Here is a 23,034-nt window from a genome sequence, read left to right as displayed (position 1 = left end):
CATGCAACCCTACAGGCTTGGGGAGGAGTGGCTGGAAAGCTGCCTGGCAGAAAAGGACCTGGGAGAGTTGGTCAATAACTGGCTCAGCAAGAACCAGCAGTGTGCCCAGGTAGCCAAGAAGGCCAACAGCATCCTGGCCAGTTTCAGGAACAGTGTGGCCAGCAGGACTAGGGAAGTGATCATGCCCCTGTACTCAGCACTGCTGAGGCAGCACTCAAATGCTCTGTTCCGTTCTGGGCCCCTCTCTACAAAAAAGGCATTTAGGTGCTGGAGTGTGTCCAGAGATGGGCAACAAATCTGGTGAAGGGTCTAAAGAACAAGTCTTATGATGAGCATCTGAGGGAACTGGGGTTGTTTAGCTGGAGAAAAGGGGTTGAAGGGAGACCTAATGATTCTCTATGCCTGCCTGAAAGGAGCATGTAGTGAGGTGGGTGTTGGTCTCTTCTCCCAAGTAACCAGTGATAGTACAAGAGGAAATGGCCTCTAGTTTTGCCAGGGGAGGCTCAAATTGGATATTAAGAAAAAAATTTTTACTGAAAGAATGATGAAGCTTTGGAACAGGCTGCCTAGGGATGGAGCATCCCTGGAGGTGTTCAAAAAACATGTAGATGTGGCACATCATCAGCATGGTGGTGTTAGGTTGACAGTTGGACTTGATGTTCTGAGAGTTCTTTTCCAACCTCAATGATTCTATAATTAAATGAAGATGCTATAGGGAAGGAGGCAAGGCTTGGAAACCAGGAAGGAAGATGCTGGGGAAGGAGGCAGGGCTAGGACCTGTGGGTGTGGGAAGTCAAAATGGGCAGGTGGGCAAGAGTGATGTAGTGGGGAATGGTGATAGGAGGGGACCAGACTAGTCCCCTCAGTGTTTTAGGAAAGTCAGTGTTTTAGGAAAGCTCTTGGAGCTTCTCCTGTGAGGCAGAGAATGAGTCCTCATGAAGAAAGGGAACATTTGACTGAATGCCTGCAGCCTCATCTTGTGCCAAGAGGACAGTGAAGGAAGAGCATCTGATGACAGAGAAATCAGCAGGAAGGGGTGAAGCTCTGGCTGGAAGCAGATGAGGTTTGTGCAAGACATTTCACTGCACCAGTGAGTAGATGAGTCTGTAATTTCAGCACAGTGAGAATCTACTGTTTCCTCAGTCAAGTTTTTCCAGCCTGCCAGGCCCGAAGCTGCTGTATACATTTGACTGGAGAGGACCATCCAGGCAGGCAGGAGACCAGCCCCCTAAAACAACAGGGGTGAGGGACTCCCTCCTCCCATACTTAGCACAGTGTGGTGCTAAGAGAAGAGGTTCCTCTCGTGTGTGCCTTGGGACAGACACTGAAGGCATGTGTCTGCTCTCTGATAGGCCTGGGGCCACCTCCAGCACACAGGTATCCTGTCCAGAGTGCAGGGTGCCATGGGGAAAGGTCTGGTCCTGAGGCAGGAGATGGTCCTGGGTCCTTCCAATGGGCAGAGATCTCAGAACAGAGTCTGAGGCCAGGTCTGGCCTGGGGGCTGCTCCTTCCTCCAACTGTAAAGCAACAGATCAGGGATGCCTCCAGTGCCCAAAGGACTTGGGCAGAGAGTGAACAAAGGGAGCAGGGGCCGAGAAGCATCCCCAGCACCCAGAAATCCTTCTGTTTCTAGGGAGAGCCCTTCAAAGTGGCCACCGTATCTCTAGCACCCCTTCCATGCCTGCCCCAGCATCAGGGCTGGAGAAGTGGAGGAGTTGCAGGAGACAAGGATGTTTAATTACAGAGCATCCCTGGAAACCAGCAACAGCAGCAGCACTGTGGCCAGGAGGGGAGGCAGCAGGGCTGTAAATAGAAATTGCGGAGGCAGCCGCGGGGAACAGTGAGGGAGGTTTCTGTGCCTGTATCTCTTGTCTTCCTCCCTTCCGATCAGCTTCTCTCACCTCTCCTGGCCACCTTGGCTTCCAGCACAAACTGGCATGTGACAAGCAGCCCCAAAGCATAGCTGGGAGGCAGCAGCTCGCAAGGTGAAACAGCCATTCCAGATGGAGAAGTGGGTGTACCAGGCCCCAGCAGCCTCCCCTCCATCAGGGGCCGCCTCCCACAGAAATGCATGAGGATAGTCAAAGGGCCACTTTGTTCAGTGAGAAGACCAATGTAGATGGATATAGGGCCAAATCACCCTATGTACGTACCCACAGAGGAGGTTGTGGGATGCCAGATGTCTAAGACCCAGTCCCACCAGGGTCTGCCCAGGGTGAGGGTCCACTCATCACACTGTGACTTCTCCATTATAGACTCTTCCACAGCAGCAAGAGATCTGCTTTCAGTATTTTGCAAAGGTTTATTTAAAAATGTTGAAACTAACATCCCACAAGAATTGAATATTTCACCACGAGAAGAGAAATCCTACAAAAATATATATCACAGCACACAAGGGGAGGGAAAGGGAAGAGCGAGACTGAGCAGAGAAGCAGGAGGGAAGACAGAAGGGAAAGATGGGAGCTGCAGCAGAACGAGACCAAATGGCAAAGGGAGAACAAGAGAGGAGTGGGGAGAGCAAAACAGCGGGAGAGGAGGAATAACCAGGAGGGAGACCATGATACAGAACAGGAGTGGGGAGTGGGAAAACAGTGGGAAAGGGGAAACAACAGGAAAAAGGAGTAGAGAGCTGGCAGTTGGTGAAGGAAGGAGGCCCCCCCTCTGTGGTCTTGCCAAGGTAGGTCCAGGGCTATAGTGAGATATCAGAACGGATGCAACTGGGGAGCTGGAGTTTGGCCCAGGGCTTTTGTACTGTAGAATTTGGCTCAAAGGCTGTGCCTTGGTTTGTCAGAGTGAGAATCCAGAAATACAGTTTAATTTAAAACAGTCTGAAGTGATCGTGTTTGAGAACTTGAGGGAGAAGAACAACCTGCTCCTTTCCCAGCATTTTTTCTTATTGGGAAAGGGAGTGGAGAATGCAGGGACCAGATTTGCAAGGGCACTTAGGTGCCATTCAGGAAGAGGTAGATAGCCCTCTCTGAAGCTGTAGGATGCTTGGCTGGATGTGAGTCCCTGTAAACCAGACCAGAGGAGTGCTGTGGAAGCGTACACTGGAGATCTGCTCCCCTGCCCATCAGTCACAATAAGCCAGATGGGAAAGCCCAAGCAGGATTTGCCCTTGAGGTCATGCTACACCACGCTGCTGAGTAAACAGTGGGAGACTCCAGTTCCTGCTCTTAAACAATACAAGGTGGAGGGAAGAGATTCTCTCCTAGACTCTCTCAGACCCTCCCTCCTCCCCACCATGCTCAGAGGGACCACCCATGCATTAACAAAGCCAGGACCTTCCAGGAGCTCAGCAGAGACACATGTCCTTCAATTCACCCAGCCCGCCTGGATGTTCACTTTTAATTCTATGGAAACATTGGGTAAGCTCAACCCAAGGTTATGAATATTTTCAGTCATTATCCCAGCACACATTGCCTCCTGTAATATTTCCACTGGAAGAAATTAATCCAGATCTTTCTCCTCCAGTCACCTAGAAGACTGGGAAGCCTGACTGACTGTAATGGAGAAGGTGCTGACTTCTGGGTGCCGTTGACCCATCTGAGTAAATACCAACTTAGGCCAGGGAGGAGACTGCAGGCATGCTCTGGCTTCAGTTTGTGTAGGAGAAGATGGTTTATAAGGCTCCAAACATGGAGTAAACAGATCCAGTAAGACTATTTATTGACTGGAAGAAGGCTGTATGTCCACAACTGTTTTGAATATTTTGTTTCGGCAACAAAATGTAGCAATGAAAGGCTGGGCAGAACAATGAAGTTGTTTCCCGTTTTGTGTGAGAGAGCGAATGACTGTGGGCACAGTGGGTAAAAAAATTTTTCTTGGAAAAGATGTTCCAAGCTTCTGTCATTGTACAAGTTTTCTCTACTGCATTCCCCAGCTTCCCCCTTACCGCAGCATCTGTGAAATCAGTTACTCCCTGGAGACACTTTTAACAGAAACAGAGACATATTAAAGGGAGGAAAAGAAAAAAAAACAAAAACCAACAAACCAACAAAACATTTAAGTTGGATTTGTTTGCAGAGTTTACAAAAGCCTGGCCAGCAGAGAGCAGGGCTTCTCCTCATCAAATGTTGGAAAATGTCTTCCCTACACCTCCTTTCTCCATGCAGTGTGTGGAAAGGGAAAGTCCAAGGACAGCCCTTGAAGTGGTAGAGTATAAACTCTGGCCTCGTTTCAACAAGCACTATTGATCAAAGAGCAATCTAATTAATCTAGCCTGGAAGATTACTTAAACCAGTTCAAGGCATTATACTGTAAACTGCCAGCAATAAGCAATGCAGACTCTTGCAGACTGCCTGCAGATGACCCTCCCCAGCGTTGAAGTGCCAGCGAGAGTGGGAGCAGCCCTGAGCTGCCCTCAGATGGCGGGGCCCATAGGGAGTGAGGCAGCAGGCAGGAACAGCCACCTGCCCCCTTCTGTGTCCCATCCATTCACAGCTTGAACGTTCACCAAAGCCCTGAAAGAAGCTTGGATAAGGGAATGCCTCAGTAATACACCGATCTATGCTAAAGCAATAATATCCCCTGCTGAAAGTGAAACCCAGCCTGTGCTTAGACTACAGATCTCCAGAGTCTTTTTCCACCTACATCTTTCAGCCATTCTGTGCTTTTAATAAGGCAGTAATTTTATTTGACCTGTCATTTTCTCCAAATCTCTACTGTTTTTTTGCAAAGCTTATTGCAATTTACACTCTCATTTAAACGTCCTTCATGGTGAGTCAGATGGGACACAAGATCACCTAATAGTTCAGCTGGGTGAATGGGCAGCACCTGGCCTCACATGACACTCCCTATGCTTTGTCCTATGGAGAACAGGCTTTTATGGCAGAGACAAAGGAAGAAAGGGACACTTCCTTTTCTCCAAGATGACTTTTGTCAGAGACCTTGTATGGCACATTAGAACCTTCAAATTGTAGGTGAGTTTCTTGCCTCCGGCTGCAGCACCTGAAGGTGTTTGTACAGTATAGCGTCAACCTTACCTAAGTCTGCTCCATTTTAGCTCAGTGGCTCTCAATTGTGGGGTCTATGAATTACTCTGAAGGTATCCATGAAAGCCAACAGAGAGCAACTATGCCCATTAAGCTGAAATTGACCATTTCACACTTCCTCAGAGTGACACCCATGGGCCCACAAATAGGAAGAAGTTGAGATGCACTGATCTTGCTCACACATGTAACTGGCTATGTGGCTGCCTGCCTTACAGACCACCACAGCTACAAGTACATTCTCAGGCAACCAGTTTGCACCAGTACCTGTGCCATCGCTTTTGGTTCCCAGCCAGCTGGGGCAATACACTCGCAACAGTTGGCACTCCAGAAATTCCCTCTCGTGCCCCTGGTGAACATTGTCTCACGGATCTCCAGTCACCTTGCATTCCAGAAGAGGCCTACCAGCAGCACATGGCAAGCCTCCAAATCTTCCTGAGGTCAACTGTAAATGGCTCTTTGTCATCCCAGGCACAGAGAGTGCTGCTTGTTATCTGTGGCATGACTGTCTGAAAGCAATGTCCTACCTCAGCCCAGCAAAACTCAAGTTCCCCACACATGCCATGCTTTAGCTACTTCAGCAGTGTCCCAGTGTATAGGATGCTTGCTAAATAACATGATAGGTAGAGGGTTTCACCTCAGATTTTCTGAAGAACATCATGGTAGACTGATGTTCTTCACTAAACCCTGGATGAAGGAGACTGGGGGGGTGCAAAGGGACAACAAGGAGATTTCTAAGAGACCAAAACATTTGAAAACCAGAAGGAACCTTTTCCAGCTTTAACTAGCAAGAGAAGTGGCAGGAGGAGGAAATATGAGAAAAAAGCTGGAGATGGAGAGGTGAAGGAAGATACAAGCTGAAGAGAAAAAAAAGCCGGAGTGTTAAGCAGAACAAAAATTGAAAGAAGCATCTTCCATCTGGGGGTGGGTGGGTAATGTTTCCTTCAAGAAAATGGATTGCTGAGGCAGTGGCAGGTGCTGTGTGAGCCTCTGCTGCCCAAGCTTCACCCAACTTTGGGACCGCTGGGAGGACCAAGGCCTCAGGAGCAGAAGGACTTCTACATCCTGCCTCAGGGTAGACTGAGCCTCAGGGGGCAATCCTGCAGCCACTGAACTCCAGATGTTCACTTCAAAATACACAACATGGAAAGGGACACACAGAGGGGTTAGGGCCCATGGGGACAGGGGTATGCCTTTTCACCTCGCCTGTCCCCGATGTCAGGCATGCATTGGTGAGAGAGTCGCGGAAATCCAAGTGTGTGTGTGTGTGTGTGTGTGTGTGTGTCTGCGTGTGTGCTGGGAGAGGGGCTGGAGGGGGTCAAGATTTCACACCACCACCAGCTGTCTTCCCCTCCACCATCTGCTCTCTCATCACCCTGTCTTGCAGGGGCAGGAGGGGTCCCCAACATTCCTTCAACAGGAAGCGGAGGGGGCCCACCTCGTCCATTTGCCCAGGCACATCCTGGTGGAGATAGTTAATAATGGTGGTGGTGGGCCGTGGCACAAGGAGGTCATTTTTTTCCTGGGGTAGCAGAGGCAGTGGGAGTCTGTGCTTGCCGACTGTAAGAGCAGGGTAGGGAGAGCCAGCTCTGCTTCTCCTGTGAGCATCACAGGTTCACCAGTGGGATTCTGGGGGAAAAGGGAATTGGAAATTAATTAGCAATGGCCCTTCATGCCACTCCACAACCTGTGCTGAGTGATTGGTACCTTTGCCCGGCCTCAGCCCACCAGTCCCCCTGTCCCCCACCATCACCTCTTGTTCCAGCTCACCGGCCACTCACCGGTTGAGCTGGAAGGCTGTGCTCTTCCCGTGACCCCCCAGTTTCTCCACACCCTCATGGCCATGCCTGGATTCCTCTGCCTCAGGCGTGGGGGCCAAGGAGTCACTATAGGGCCCCAGGATGCTGACGGTGGTAGGGGAGAGGTCTGTGAGGGGCTGCTGGCTCTCCTGCTGCCTCCCACTGCTCTGCTGCCCTGAGTGACGCCGTCGTTTCTGATTACGGTCCCAGCTTTGGAGAAAGACAAAGGGTGAGACAAAGAGTGCTCCTTCAAACAAGCCCCAGAACTTGATGACAGGGGGGTTTATGAGACCCTGCTATGCTCAGCATGAGAACCCAGGGTGACCACATGCCAAACCTCCGAAGGGCTTCCAGCACCAGATCCGCACCCTTGGGACAAATGAGTCCCAAGCCCACAGTCCTCCTTCCCACCCACCTGCAGACACCGCCATGGTGACAGATTTCATCGGCCCAAACCCCACTCACCAGAACTTGAAAATTATCCCAGTGGCAACCAAGACGATGATGATGGAGATGGTGATGGTGACATACAACTGTGGATCCACACCTGTGAGACAAAAGGGGAGAGAGGGAGGTGTAACGACCACCCCCGGTAGTCCCTGGAGAGTAGCAGCTCAAGGAGAGGTTTCTGTTAGGACCCTTGTAAGTACTGAAGAATCAGCTGCTCCTGCAGGGACGGGTGTGAAAGAAACAAAGGACAGATTTACCTTCCCCTCGGGGCCCAAACAAGAAGGGCCGTAGGGTGGCTGGGGTCTCCCGTAGGTTGAGCCCCGCGTTGTGCAGGAGTGAGTGGGAGTTGGGCTGCGCCGTTGCCATCCCATGCGGCGAGACGAAGGTGTATCCCAGCGGCGGGAAGCCTGGGTTGGCTGAGTTGGTGTCCCCTCCATCCTCATCCGACACTGTGGGGCCCCACACGATGGCCCAGGGGTACTGGGAGGAGGGCATGCCGTCCTCAAACCCGGAGGGGGTGGCGGGGCGGGCTCCCACTGCCTGGCGCCTCAGCCGCACGACGTGCCGCAGCTCTGCCCCCCGCAGCTCTGTCCCCCGCAGCTCTGCCCCCCGGGCTGCCAGGGAACGCTGGCGTGGCAGGGCCGAGCGAGAATCCCTCTCCGGCAGCGAGGTCCTGTCCCAGATGCAAATGGACCGTGGGGCCGAGGGGCTCCGACGTGCGCAAAGAGGCCGAGTGGCTGCCGGACCCCGAGAGCGAAGAGACCAGACGCCGGGAGGAGGGACGGCCGAGACCAGGAGGAGGAGATGCCAGAGCTGCAGGGAGTGGACGCAGGAGAGGAGTGGAGGCATCCTGCTGTAGAGTTGGGGGGAGGAAGAAAAGAGCCTTATCTGAAACGTCCCCTCCTGCTTAAAGACCAAGCCTGGAGCAGCCGGGAGCAGCCCGCCACCCACGCTGCCTTCATCTTCAAGCTCTGCACCTACCAGGCACGGGGCTCCATCTCGGGTGAAACGGCGTCTTTGCTCAGTGACGATCCTGTCTCATCTTCTTCACTGGGAACCAAAAGGGAAAGGTGTCACCGTGTCTTCACCCAGTGGTGACCGTAGCATGTTCTGCCCTGGGCCAGCTCCTGGCCCTGGTGGGCATTGCAGTGGAGCTTCTTGGCACCCACACATTCACCTGTTCCTTCTTTCATGCCCCCCCATGCCTGTGTTCTCTCCAGCATGGAGGTACATCACCCCCTTGACCCCAGAAGCACACAGAAACACTTGCTTTACCACATGCAGATGAGAGCATGGACCAATCTCTGGAGCACACGTGCAGAGGCACATGCACAGCTTCCCTAGGGACTCTCCTGTTTGAGGGCCAAGGGAGGGGGGGATTCAGCATCTTTGTTTGCTTATCACTGGAACAAGTTGGAATCTTAATTCCTGTGCTTATTTATAGTGTAGAGCATGTAATCCATTTATTAAAGAAGAGCCTCTTCATTGTGTGCCAGAGTGAGGGAGTGAGAGGGGAAGCACAAGCGTGATAAACCAAGATGACTGAGAAAGAGAGAGTGAATCAGTGAGAAAAGTCCAGCCTCACTAAAGAATTTAAGAGCAAAAGTATGCCTATCAAATATTTAGTATTTTCTTTCCTCTTAGCTAACATAGAATTACCTTTCCACATTCCTTGCCCTGGTGTCCTCTGTGCTGTCCCATCCCTCCCCTCCCTTCTCCTTCTCTCCTCTTACTTTCCTCTTAGCTAACATGGAATTACCTTCCTACACTCCTCGTCCTAGTGTCATCTGTGTTTCCATCCCTCCGCATCTCTGCTCTTCCTCCCCTTTCTCTCCCACCTCCCATGGTGAAGCAGCCCTGGAAAGCAGCGGTGGCACAGAGCAAGGGCTCATCACCCTGGCTGGATCGCTGCACCAGCCACACATCACCCTCTGGCTGGCACAGGGTTCTTTTTGCCCTGTCTGCCCCTTCCCTTGACTAGGCACAGTGCAGAGCCAGCCCTTTCCTGGTGAGCTGTTCTGTGCTTGACCCAGGATCCTCTCCACAATAAAGACTGCACGCACACACAAAGAGAAAAAAGTAATTCAAGATATTCAGCTGAAGCATGAACGCCAACAACTCATGGTCATGCCCTTCTGTGGCTGCTAAGATGGAGGAACAGGGATACTTGGCTGAGGGAGTCAAGGCAGGGGTCAACCCTGCACCTCCAGCCCCAAACCAGCTGTGTTGCACCCCCAGGGGTTCCTGCCATCTCCTCCTGCTCAACCCATGCCCTGAACTGAAACTGCAGCCCCTCCTGATGGAGGGAAGAGCCCTGTGCTTGTTGTGGGTAAGGGGATTTATGCCCCAGATATACACCTGAGGAGAAGGGCTGGGAGGAAGGGCACCCAAAAGTGAGCAGCTGTCTAGATCCTGCTGCATTAACTAGGGATATTTTTAGTTTCCTTCTGTTAAATATTTAAACAAAGTTCACGGAAAAAAAGAAATCGTCGGCTAATGTGCCCTGCCCTCCCTCTGGGGCAAGATCAGTCTCTGGAGGGATCCTGAGATGAAGATGAGGAGAAAAGAGACGCTATTCTCAGCATTTCTTTGTACTTCACTCCTGAACTTCTAAGCCTTGGAGGGGACTCAGTATTAAAATGCAGCTCTGCAGAGAGGCAGCAGAATAGAGTAAGTTACTTCCGAAGCCAGAGGCTGGCAAGATCTTGGCCATCTGGATTATGATCACGATAGTGTGGAGGATCAGATCTGGCAACACAAATTGATGACAGAATTTCTTTTGGGCTTTGTGAAGGGAGGGAATTCCAAGCAGAGAACCTCCTTATGTGAGTCCCCGAGACAGAGGACACATAAAAAGGCCAACGTGGTTTCAAGGTGGCCTGGAGTGCCCAGGGCTGTGCCTAGAACTGACCATGGGACAATAGTTCCCTGGGGTAAAGGGCCTGCTCTGCCTGTGACATGGCATTTCTTACTTACAGATCTGGTCTTTGGAGGCTCTTTTGCATCTGGCAGTAGGAGATGTGAAGCTGGACAGTGCCACCCTAGGAGCAGAGATCTTCTCCAGGTGCAGGTAGACTCTGTGCCAGTCCCATGGGGGAGTGTGGTATGTTAGGGGTGCACATCTAACTGGTAGCACTCCTCTTGACACAGGTGGCTCTATGAGCAGAAATATGCCTGGGTGCAGGTGCACCATGTGGTGGGTCGCTGAGTGCACTGTGCTCTTCTCACTTGGTGGGATGTCTTCACTATAAGACCTCACTGTACTTCTTGTCTAAATCTGTGAGCTCCAGCAACGACACCCCAGGCAATGGAATCCCAGGGTCTAAAGCCTGGCAATAAGGAACCCTACATAGCTAAATCCTGAATTGCTTTCACACCTGGTAGTCTGGATTTCAGCCCTTCAGAGGAGGTAATGTCTGTAACTGGAGCTGAGGGGAAGGAGTGAGCCCCAGCACTGTCCCCTCACATACACATAATGCTGTGGAAGTGGCAGCTTGGACATCAGGGGTAAGCCTGTGACCTGAGACACTGCTGTGCGCAGGTTCTGCTGCTAACAGTGAAAAGTAGATGACTTCCAGTGCCGCTACCCCAAAGGTGGCTCCAGGTGAGTGCAGGAATGAGGCAATGTCAGTCATCCTCAGTGAACATATTCTGGCTTGCTAATCATATCATGGCTGGAGACACACTGTGTCTCACACCAGCACACTCAGGAGTGGTTGTGGAGAAGCTGGGAAAAGCATAGAAACGTCTCCCACAGCATGAATGCTGTGAGAGCAAAAGAAGGTTTGAAGTGGAAACACCAGCCAATGAGGGCTGGACTCCACTGTGCATGGAGAGCTGATGTTCAAAACAGAGCGTGGATGTCCCTGTGGTTTATTGACAAGGCATTAGATAGAGTATGTTTAGGGCACTCTACAGTTAGCCACCAGCAGTGGGGGTTGTGCCCTGGGCACGGCCCCTGCTGTGTTGGAGGGCAAGTGTAACAAACACCCTCCATTCAGCTCTGTATGCAGCTCCAGATGTGGATGCTGAATAAACTGGTAGGTCTTCAGTGAGGAAGACTGCACATATGAATCCAAGTGTCAACACACCTTACACTCTCCAAAAGGCCTTTGTGTGACAGAGAAAAGAGATATGGATTTCTGTACCAGTACCACATGGCATGGCTCTTGCTTTCAGATTTGTTTCTCTGGTCTAATTGTGATAAAAACAGACAGGGCCACTCCCAGGGTCCGAAGATGGACCTGTGTAATTTCACGCTAGGTACAGAGCCTTCATCACAGTGTTCCAGTCCTGTGATGACAGTGTGAATGACAAAGCTATTTCCCCAGGGCACTTCATCGAGCTCAGTTTGTGAATCTTAGTGCTTAAAATCTGTGAGTAAGAATCACACTGCTCTTTGCTACTGCATATGGACCACACTACTGGTTCAGACCAGAGATCCCTGTAGCTAATCTATTAGGAGCTGCTCCCATTGCATTTGCAGGAATGAAGCATGAATCCTGCTGCCATTCCCCAGCATCAGGGACCCAGATGTTCTTCCTCCCTCTTTGTAAGTCTCCCACAGCCTGGACCCACTGCTGCTGGGACGTGAGAGAGCAAATCTTCATAGCCATGCCCCAAAGCACGTACCCAGGTTCACCATGGAGGCTGGGAATTTACACAATAACTAATGGCTAGGAGCAAATCCTGCTGCACTCCTGCTCTGAGCAAGGGAGCACAGACTAAATCCCGAATTTGATACCCTGATCTCCAGAGTGCAGATGCTACCGTGGAAAGCCTTAGAATTCGCTGCCAATAACTCCTTGTCCATGTCTGGGAGTCTTGTATACTGTGGTCCCAAAGATAAATCCTATCCAAGTATAAAAGCTGTCACAGGAATAAAAGAGCCAAGGTGTCAGCTGTGTGCAGGCAATACCCCTGCTGTAGCTCCCTCGCATCAAATGCAATCTGTAACCTTCTGTTACAAAATGCTGAAGTTTGACAAATTCAAACAAGGAACAATGCTATTAATAAAGAGGGTCACAGACCAGCACAATTCACCTAGGCAGGTGGTGTATTCACTACTGCCTGGAGCCTTTGCATGGCCGTATTTCTAAAAGAGACGGAACAACTCAATCAGAAGTTATGGGCTTTACGCAGGAAATTAAATTGGTGAAATTCTCTGCCCTGTGCTCTGCTGTAGGTCAGACTCCATGATCAAAATGGTCCCTCTGGCCTTAAAATCTGAGAATCTCACAGCTTTCTTGATGCCTAGCTGAGATCAACTCTGACTGAGGAGCAATTGGATGAAGCACACGCAAGCTGTGTTAGTGAGAAGCGGGTAGAGTCTCCTTCCATCCAGGGATGGGGAAAGAGTTGCACCCAATTCTGTCTGGCTCTGTTGGCAGTTGATGATCTATCTGTAGTTTTGTAACATCTCAAGCTTGACTGCTGTGATACTGTGCCTCTAGGAATGAAGCTGTCTGCTCTTAGAGCACTCCAGCTAGTTCAGAATGCAGCAGTCTGTTTGCTCGGAGACTCAAGCTGCCGGTAATGCATCACTGTGCCCCTCTGCACCCCACATTGTCTCGCCTGTGAGCACAGAGTCCAGTTCAAGGTCTCCAAGCCAACATTCAAAGCCCAGCATGGGACAGGCCCCAGTGACCTAAGCAATCAATCACCTCTCCTTATGCAGCGATGACCTCACATGACGGATATATTCCACTGGAACAATGAAATTGCCAACCAGTTTGGGAAGAGGGGGAAGGGATGGAAGAAGGGGAAAAAGGCTCATGACCCTGAGGAACAGAACATTCACAGGAGCTGGGCCAAGATTATGAAACTTACTACCAGCTGAAATAACGTTTGCTATTAGCAACTCCACAGCACTGAGAGCTCCATGCAAATCCTTTCTTGCCTCCGCTTCCCCACGGCAACGATCCCACTTAAAACAGTGATAAAAATCAAAACAATCCTGAGGAGGACCCAGCCCTCCTCACAGAGAAAGAGTGATAGGTTTTTAAGTCCTAGCCAGCATTAAGGGCTACAGTGACAGCTACCGATATGAGACTGTGATCTGGGACTGTGGAACCACACACTGAGTTTAAGCACTGGAAATGAGACCCCACACCTATATTTTTCTCAGTAGCCATGAACATCCCAAAGTTCATGGTCCAAGAGGCAGAGATGTAGTCATTATAGGTTTGGTCACAGGAAGCAAGAACCCCAGTGCTGGTGAAAAGGGGTTATATATACATCCTGCTGTATTTGGATGTGTGGGCACAGGGAGAAGAAGGAATTCCAGAGTAGCTGCCCCAGGGAGGTAATTCTGCTGCACTCAGAGGAGTTTTAGCAGCCAGGAGCATGAATCCAAATGCTGGTACACTGAGGTGGGAGATGGACAAGCCCATACGAGGAAGGGGTTGCATTGTGCATGGGGCCAGGGGTGATAGCTTGCAGAATGGGCTGTATTTGGGGGCTGGCAGTCAGAATGCAGTGTCTCACATCAGGCTGATGTGATGTGTCTGAGGCTGAGAGGGCTGGTGGCAGCGCCCAGGAGGATCTGGCAGGACCGCAGAGGGGCTGACACTGCTCACCCCGTGTTAGTGCAGGTCCTGTAGCGTTCAGTGGCTGCCGGGGGGAGTTCCTGTGCTAAAGTACCAGGGAGAGCGTTTCCGAGCTGCATACGGAAATCCTCCTAAGCTGAGGAAGAATCTGGGGCTGTAAGGGTGATGGTGCATTTGGACATTTCGGTAGCTAGGGAATGGGCATGTGAAGCCCATCAATGGTCCTCTGAGCTTAAGTCTCCCTGCATTTGGGAACTGTGAGTGTGGCCCCAATCCAAGCAGCACTCTAGGATGCCGGTCCCCTGCCATCTAGTGCCTGCCTGCAGTACATGTCATGAGTTTGCCAGTCTTCTGCCTCCCAGTTCCCTACTGTTCCCGGGCATCCGAGTGCTTCGGGTGCTGGGTCTCCACAGCTGAATTGCTCTCTCTTGCATGGTGCACCCTTGGCCAGGCAGGAGGAAGGACTGACCCCTCTGTTTCCTTTCTCCAGCTGCGCCAATTTGGCTGAAGTCGCCTTCCTCAGCGCAGGCTCCAGTTCTCCAGTACAACAGGTCTGCGATGGAGCCCAGAGCTGGAGGGCAAGAGGCAGCGATGCCTCGGCTGTGCCCCCTCCCTCCCAGCCCCTTGGGCATCCCCTGCCCCAGACTGAAAGAGAAGGAGCGGGGGAAAAGGAGAGAGACGGCTAGGAGGAGACAGAGCACCTAGATGGGGAGAGGGGAAAGAAAAAGGGGGAGAAAGGACACTGGGAAGGAGACGGGGAGAGATGACAGAGACGGACACGCATCCCTCCCTGCCCCTCTCCCCTGCAGCCCCGTCCCCACCCCATTCCCCAACCCTAGGCTGAGAGGATGAACTTACCTTGCGGGGAGACGAGTGGGGAGCAGCCGGAGTGGCGGAACAGAGGGCTAGGGGAGCACAGCTGCTGCTGCCGGTGCCTCTCATGGCCAGGACGAAGGAAGGAGAGGAGGAGGAAGGTTTGATGAGATTGAGCCCTGGCTGGGGGAGAGGGAGCGAGAGATGCCTTGAAATAAACAGCTGCCGAGGACTGGTCCAGCCCCTCTTCCTCTCTCTCCGTTTCTGTCTCTCTCGCTCACTGCCTCCCGTTAACCCCATGGCTGCTGGCACCGGCGCGTCCGGCACCGCCGCCCCCGCAGCAGCCCGAGGGGCGCGCCGAGGGACCCGGGCGGGGGAAGCGGCCGGGCGGGGGGCACCGCCCTCCCCTGCCCCAGCAAGCCCCCTGCCCCGGCGGCCGCCTGTGAAGGCTCCTCCCGCTCCCGCTCCTGCCTGCCTGCGCTGCGCTCCCGCAGCCCCGCTCCCGCCGCCCGCCGGACCTTCCCCCCGCCGCCCGCCGCCTCCCCGCCGCCGCTGCCCGCTCCGCTCGGCGGCTCCGCTCCGCTCCCCCGTCTCGTCGGTTATTTCGGGATCTTCACAGGAAGCGATTAGGTTGCCATGGAGAGAGGTGTCTCCAAGGGACCCGTCGCTCCAGCTCCGGCGATTGCCACCCCCAGACGGGTCCGTCGTTGGGGGCGGAGGCCCCCCGGGATCCCACTCCCCCGGGCCACCCTCCGGGCTCACCCCCGCCGCCGCCACCCCCCGCCTCTCCGCCCCGCAGCAGTCCCCTCGGGGAGATGCCACCCCTCGGCCGCCCCTCGCCGTCGCGTCTGTCCCGCCCCCCGGCCCCGCATCCATCACCCCCGAGATTCGGGTCCCGGGCCTCCCCTGCGCGCCGCGGTACCGGGCGGGGGACGGCAGGCGGGTGTCCCCGGCGGGGCGCAGCCCCTGCTGGGTGGCGGGATCTGGTCGAACCTCACGGGCAGAACAGAGCGGCCCACGCGTGGGCCGGGTGGAACAGACGGGTACTGTGGAAGCAGTGGAGAGGTCTGTCCAAGGTGGGTTTTGGGAGAGCACCCCGGTCGTATGAACGGGTCCCCAAGCGCGTTTCTTCCAGGGATTGATGGGATGCCTCTGGAAATGGTAGGAGTGTGACAGCAAAATGAAAGATAGAGGCTGATGTGCCTTTGAGGGAATGGGTGTTTTACAGGAAAAATCTTCCTCCACCATCAAGTACCAAACAGAAAGCACAGTCCAAATCAGAAGGGAGCATCTGAGCAACCAACAGACAAAAGAAGAAAGTCAATGACAGAAAGACAGTTTCCACTCCAGGGTCTGAAACATGAGGAAGCAAGAAAGCAGTTTCCTCAGATCCTCAGAAACAATCAAACTTTTCATCATAAAGTGATGAGGAAAGGCTGTCACTGACCCAAGGAAAAAACACAAAGATCAGAGACAGTACTCGTATCTAAAGCAACCTGCCACTGCATCAGGAATGGACACAGATGACAAAAAACCACAAGCACAGCAGGATGCCCAGAACAGGTCTTGCCAACTTTGGACAGGCAACTGAAGGGGCTGATCCACTGTCAGGTGAGCTTCTGCACTAATGAACCAGGCTGACCTTACCTTTCCTCTGTCAGGAGGTTTGAGTTTTGAGTGTGTTTTTGTGAGCATGTTTGGGAGAATCAACAGGTTTTTCTACTGTTTGTGAGTAATGTCAGTCTGTGTTTGGTCACATCAGCAAGGGAACGCAGTTGCGTTCAGGCTTATGGTCACTGGGAGGTCAGGGTGTGGGAGGATGGAGCTGCCAGGGGAGATGTCATGGTCTGGATTTTTGTGAGATGCAGCGCCATTGTGTGTCAACAGGCATGCACACGTCTGAGCCCACTGGCTTTTGTCTCCCTCACGTACACAGGGCTTTATGTCAGAGATTATCCTGGCTTCTGTCGCATTCTCCAGCCTTTTAATCTCAAACCCTCCTGGGACTTCTACAAACAATGTGTGTGAAGCTTGGACAGTGAGCCCTTGCACACTCTTCCCAAGAAACCACCTGTACACACACAGCAGTGTGACATGAGCTGGCATTCAGCTTGTCTTACTCTCTGCACTTCTCCTCCTGCCTTCTTACCTGGGGTCAGTGGAGGGTAGAAAGCTCTGGAAGGGGCTACATCAGCCACACAGACTCTTTCTGACCTTTTCAATTCTTGACGAATGTGTTTAGTATAATTGGGAAGCACAAAACAGACGAGAAATTTCAACTGGAGAAAGGTCAGCTAAAGGGCGAAAATCCAACTGATGCAAACAGTGAAAATCTCCCTGAAGAGTAAAACTACAGAAGGAAGAAAAAGGAGCCAGAGGTAGGAGAGAAACCTAGGAGGAGGATATTGTAGGGACCAAGGAAATCTTGGGAAGTGTTGGGAGAGTCAGTAAAGCCATTGAGATTATGGGAGCAATGAGTGCAAGGACTCTTGCATGATATAAAGAGAATGGCTTGTTTGGTTTGGTTTGCAAAGATTTAGACAAGCAAGTGGCAGCTGGAGGTACTCTAGATAGGGTGGGCTCAAAAACTAACATAAAGTTGTGGGGAAATTTGATGGGAGAGATGGAATTAGGTGAGCTGATGGAGGATCAGTGGGACAGATGTGGGAAGAGAATACGAGAGTATAGTGTCTTATTCTGAATATGTTCAAGTGAGGGCGATGTGGTGATAGAAAGAAGATGGAGATTTAAGAATTATGGCTGTTTGGTGACAAGAATCAGTGTATGTCGTGTGAGAAGAATTAAGTACCTCCCAGCCAGGCCATACCTGGGAAGAATATGAGTCTTTTAACTCTTTCTGTCTGAGTAACTTCAATATCATCACATACAGATCATTTACCCTCAAGAGTCCTGAGGCCAAGCAGCCCACTGCTGCTGGTTTTACTGTTGTTACCTAGGGGCAGAGAGGCCCATATGGTTACGCTGCTATCTGCAGATCTTTGTCCATTTGTCTGGGTTGGGTGCCATGGGTTTAGTAAAAGAAACAGAGCCTAAAAGGTAAAATAAGATCCAATAAGTTGTATGAAAACCAGGAGCCGGGCAGAGGAGAGAGATGCTATTGGTGCCCATGATGGAAGAAAGCCCACAGCCATGCTGCTGGCCAAAACCCCACAGCTTAAAGAAGTCCATCCAGCAGGCCAAAAGAATTAAGCAGAAAATAGTGGAAAAGCTGTGTATGTTAGAAAGCGGTGGAGCCCGGTGACCTAGACTATAGACCCAGGGAAAGCACTCACTGGTGAGGCAGTCTGTGGAAAGGGTGCCATCAAGATGCCCTGCCTGAAGGTATGGAAGTGGGAAGGAAGGTATGGCAGTATGTATAGGAAATGAGTCTGTAGAGAACACATCTTCCTTGGCCTGCTCACCAAATAATAAGCTCTGAAATATTAGAGACATCCCAGAAGGCTGGAAGTGAGCTGGGCCCTGCCAATATTTGTAAATAGCAAATAGAAGACCTGAAAGTTTCTACGCAAAGCAACAAAGAGATGATATGAGATTTTCCAGTTAATGCCAATCAGCCCGATTTGGAGGAAACATCTTGCTGCATAAACTTGTTTTGTTCTTGTCAGTCTTTGATGTGACTACAGGTTTGTTTGGAAAAGGTGATGGCTTAGATCTATCCAGGCTTCTGGAAGCATTAATATCCCAAAGCATGCTGATGAGAAAAAATAGCATCATGTAATATTAACAGAGCAGGAGGTTAAGTGAGCTGGTTAACTCCATTCAGCAACCTACAAATACAAAGAGGTCGTCCCTGGAAGCCCACCATGAGTAGCAGCATTTCTTATGGTGGATGCCACGAACAAATCTTGGGGCAGGTGTGACTCACCATTTTATTCAGTGCCTGGAGAGCAGTAGATACAGTTCATTTTGACATGGCTTTCTGAGGACACAAATTACTGTTTGAGTGTTAAAAATAATGAGGATAGGACCATCACAGAATGACCTACTGCACTCAGTAATGTCATTCTCTTAAAACTTCTTACAAGATAGCTGAAAGCAAATTGTGCAGCTGCAAACAGGAAAAAAAAATGTCCATATCTGCAGAGAACAACTTCCAGTTCTGAAAACTGATCTGAGAAGGATTTAGGGCCCGTTACAGGCATAAAACCCAAAACAAGGCCAGTGGGCCTGGCTGCAGCTATGGATTTGAAGTGATCCCTGGCTGTGCAGACAGAAGTAGGGAAGAGAAGTGAGGAGATGATTAAAACTCTTTCTGTGTCTGGGTAGGTCCTCTACCGGAAAACTGCACTGCTTCATGTTCCATTTTTTAAAAATAACTTTGAATCAAAGGTGATCCGAAGGCTGGAGATCTCAGTCATTTAAAGAGGTCAACCTGTTTAATGTATCAAAAAGCAGAATGAGACATGACTTGCTTGCAGTATCACGTCCTTCCTGGGGAAAAGCGTAGCAGATATTCTGGCAGAGCAAAACAAGAGCCAGTCACTGGAGAGTGATTAATCACAGAAACAAACTACCAAGTGAAGTACAAGATCCTCTCTTATGGAGCCTTTGAATCACAACCAGTGGCCTGTCTGGAAGACAGTTCCTGCTCTGCAAAATCCCAAAAGTGGTGCAAGGGGATACAAGGAAGAGTTAACAGTCGGTTACCCTCTTTTTAAGCCCCTTTGTAAGCAGCTGATACTGCCTGCCTTTAGGTGTAACTAAGTACAGGTGCATTAGACCAGGACAAGCTATAGGGTTAAAAACCTGGATCATGCTGGTATCCAGGCTATTCATCCCAGCCTCCTTTGTCCTCACAGCGTTTGTTGGTTTGTTTTTTTGTTTTTTTACATTGGGGTATGTGTTACAGTTGTGAAAAATTGTCTCAGGAAATGTGATGCTAGTTATGTTTGGAGTAGGAGTGGGGAAAAATATCACCGGCACGTTGACAAGTTATTTGGATTCTGCAGTGGTGAAGAGAGAAACAGCCTAGAACAAGTACAGCTCTACAGGCTTTAAAGTGGGACAGTGAGCACACAGGAAAGAAGGTGGATCTACAGTATGAAGAGAATGAAGGGTTTTTTTCTGGAAAGAACAGAGCAAGATTAGAAGCAAGCCATGATGAAAGGAATAGTTACAGTTACAGGATTATAAATTCCAAACATTAAAAAACAACAGTGCAGAACCTTCTCATGTCACAAGGTTTACCTTAAAATTATGAAACCTTAAGACCTGGTTTCTTCTGCTCTCTTCACCTCCTACTTTTGACTCTAAGTTACGTGAGAGTCACATTTCACAGTTTCCCAGTGACCACAAGCAGAGGCATTTTATTTGGGATCAAAGTGAAAGCATGGGAATTAATGATACTTGGAGTCTGGAATTTAATCTCAACACCCAACACCCTGATCTAGGGATGAGAAAGAGACTTTGCTAAGTTGTGGGGATGTTAACATGCACTCTCATGAGAATTTGTGTATTTTAGGAAGACAATGAGCTTCTCATTTGGAGATCTGATTTTTTAGGGGGCTTTTGGTCTTTGCCCTTGTTTTATCTCTTTGCAGGAGAAAGAGGGAGCAGACAAAAATGTGGGGACCCAGCACACAGGTCATAAGATCCTGAGGTCAGAATGGAAAAGAAAAACAGAGAGAGCATCATTTAGCTCAGATGCTGGGGCTGCCTGAGTTTATCTGACTGGTCATGAAAGGCAGCAAGCGTGTCAGAGAGTGTGAGAGAAACAGATCAATAGAGAGATAAAACTGAGATGGAAGGAGCTGGCGAGGGGGCGGGGAAGAGAGTAATAAACCTCTGCAAATCATGATTTGTATTATATGAATGCAATCTGTAAATGACTATAGCATGTGTAAGGCTGTGATGAATCAGACCTAAATACAGAAAGAGAGGGAAAAGTAGGAAGGAGATAGCCCTCTTTTTAATACTGCCCTGTAACCTGCCTTCACAGCTCTGACCCAGCCTTATAAGCCCTGCTTCTCCTTTAATTCTGCTATATGGAGAAGCCCAGACCCTTCTACCTCTGAGAATACAGATTGATAGCCCTTCCTTGCTGCCCTGGGCCATCATATTCTTCAGTCTGTCCTGAAGATGTGTCTGACTGAGTGCAGGAAATGCTCCTTAACACCTCTCACACGGAGGACTGGGGGCAGGACAGCTTCTGACATGTCCTGAATTGGTGGGTTCAGGACACTTCTCTAGGAGTGATGAGGGAAATGAGACTGAAACACTGCAAACCTGAGGAGGCATCAGAGCATGCAAATGAATATGTTCTCTACCAGAACAAGACTGAGGGTCTTGACACCCTCATCAGGGCACCAGTTTGCTTTTCAGGCCCAAACACTTTGAACATCTGTTTGCTCCTTCTACTGGGAATTAGTTTTGAGTGACATCCACCTAATTCCAGCAGCATGATGGTTCACATTAAAAATTGGGCTTTCTACATTGACCCTGTCTGTCTGCTCTGCTCCTTTTGCTGTCAGTAGCCTCAGGCTTGAGACCAAGTCTCAGGGACCCAGAGAAGGGTTAGGGACAATACCAGTGGCTGTTCAAATGATCTTGGAGCTCTCTTATGGGGAGACACACTGATCTAACTCCCCAAGGAAGCCTGGGATTGTGTTTTCTAGCTCTAGCATTGTGTTTGGAGCAGCACAGCACCACAAAGGAACCTTCCTGACAACTCAGACACAGCAACTGCTTGAGAAGAGCTAGAGTCAAAGCAAGTGATAAGAACTGCTGATACTGCCAAGTTAAACCTTTACAAACTTAGGCTTTGCCCACGTGAAGATTTCAAGGTGTTATGTGTATTTCCAGATGTCTGGCAAAACACTAGTCAGCTGGCTTTAATACATGCTAAGTTGATCAAACTGGGGACTGATTCTCTTGCTGGCAGTCACATGCTGGAACACAAACTTGCCCATACAGCACTAAGATTTTAATAAGATGCTAAACCCACGTTGCCTGCGATAGGCTCCCATCAGTTTGTTGTCTCCTTTGCTTTCATGGAAAGTCACCCTTGATTTCTAAAGGAGCCAGCTATGAGGAAATTGGAATGGAAACTCCCAGACAAACATCTTCATGCTGCTTATTGAAGCAAGTGTGCTGACTATGCTCCTTACAGTCCCCTTATCCCCCTCGCAGCTCACCTCTGCCTGCAACATGATTTATACAAGAAGGGCTATGAAGGTTGTTTGTTTTTTTCACCAAAACGACCCTTGCTTTTTAGACCCATCATTGTAAAAACAGCTATTTCACTGAGCACGGGGAAGCATGCCCTCAGTGATGCCTCCTAATCGCATTACGCTGACTCATTTGCCCATGAAGAGGTACTTAAAGTATACCATAAACATTTCTATCTTCGTAGAGTGTTTAAACTACCTTTTTATGGCCATACCCTGCCTGTATCAAGAACATGTTCCTTGACAAGTATGACAGTTAATGATTCAGCAGATAGTAAACCCATTTTTTCATAAAATATAATGCAGTTGAGGAAGGGATGCATGCAGGGATTTAAGAAATGCATAGCTTAAATACATGACTATGATGCTTTGCAACATAAGATTTTTCACATTTACATATTCCAAAAACAGTGCCCAAAACAGTGAGATCTCAATGGTGCGAAAGAGAGTAAAGATGAGAGTGTGTAGGCACATACAAGGTATTCTATGCATCCTTTTTTCATTCTGGTGTGGTGCTTACAGAACGTTGTCATTGAAATACCCAAAACTTCTGGGCCATAAAGCACTGTTACCTGCTTTCTCATCTTGTAACATAAATATCGTACTGATAAAGGCAGAATATCCCCCAAAATGTACGGAAAGACCCATAAATTTGCAGATATTCACATGGCATCCCCGATGCCAGCAGCCGTGTGTGGGACACGTTCCGGTAGGTTGTGAGCCTCAAGGGGAGCATCTGACAGGAGACGGGTGGCAAAGGACGGAGCAGCGAGGTGTCAGGGCGCGAAACGAGCGGTGGAAAAGGGGAACGAGGGACAGACGGTGCCTGTCCCCAGCGTGGCCAGAGCTGGTGACACACCGGCGGCCACCGGCAGCCTGGGGGGAGGAAGGCCGAGCCGTAGCCCGGGCAGGCCCAGGAGACGCTCGAGGCCCAGGGCCCCGGACCTGCCGTGCGATGGTCTCCGGCGGAGCCCCCAGGGCCGCGGCCGTGCCCTTGGGAAGGCGGTGCCAAGGCCCCAAGGCCCCGCCAGGCACCCCTCACCGCCTCTCGCCGGGACAGGCGACTCCCGAGACGCAGACAGCAGCACGCACCCGGTGGAGATCCCGGGGCCAAGGCGGGGAGCACCGCGGAACCCCCGGGCAGGCGAGGCGAGGCCCACCCGGCCGTCCCAGGGCGCCCCGGCCGCAATCCCTCCCCGGCGCTCGGCGCTGTGCTGCGCCAATGGGGAAGCGTCGGGGGCGGGAC

At 50.7% G+C, this 23,034-nt stretch overlaps 1 protein-coding gene across 1 annotated transcript; it reads right to left on the bottom strand.

Moving 5' to 3' along the window:
* Positions 1 to 2,286: 2,286 nt before the first annotated feature.
* Positions 2,287 to 22,952, bottom strand: PIANP (PILR alpha associated neural protein). Its single transcript, XM_030451550.1, has 7 exons — positions 22,881 to 22,952; positions 14,647 to 14,784; positions 8,222 to 8,290; positions 7,498 to 8,093; positions 7,256 to 7,337; positions 6,773 to 7,000; positions 2,287 to 6,620 (listed from the first exon to the last, which is right to left on the bottom strand). The coding sequence occupies exons 3-7, from the start codon at positions 8,236 to 8,238 to the stop codon at positions 6,599 to 6,601; spliced, it is 945 nt and encodes a 314-aa protein (XP_030307410.1). The 5' UTR covers positions 8,239 to 8,290; positions 14,647 to 14,784; positions 22,881 to 22,952; the 3' UTR covers positions 2,287 to 6,598.
* Between the last annotated feature and the right edge of the window lie 82 nt (positions 22,953 to 23,034).

This window comes from Calypte anna, chromosome 1, assembly GCF_003957555.1.
Source record: "Calypte anna isolate BGI_N300 chromosome 1, bCalAnn1_v1.p, whole genome shotgun sequence".
Classification (NCBI taxonomy): domain Eukaryota; kingdom Metazoa; phylum Chordata; class Aves; order Apodiformes; family Trochilidae; genus Calypte; species Calypte anna.
The sequence above is the reverse complement of the archived record's forward strand: the minus strand, read 5'-3'. Positions and strand labels throughout refer to the sequence as shown.

Bases quoted from the DNA above. Each gene is read 5' to 3' on its own strand.
- PIANP (XM_030451550.1), bottom strand. The intron at 7,338-7,497 runs GTAAATCTGTCC...TTTGTCTCACAG, and splicing joins GTTTGGGCCCCGAGGGGAAG to GTGTGGATCCACAGTTGTAT. The intron at 6,621-6,772 runs GTGAGTGGCCGG...CTTTTCCCCCAG, and splicing joins ACAGCCTTCCAGCTCAACCG to AATCCCACTGGTGAACCTGT.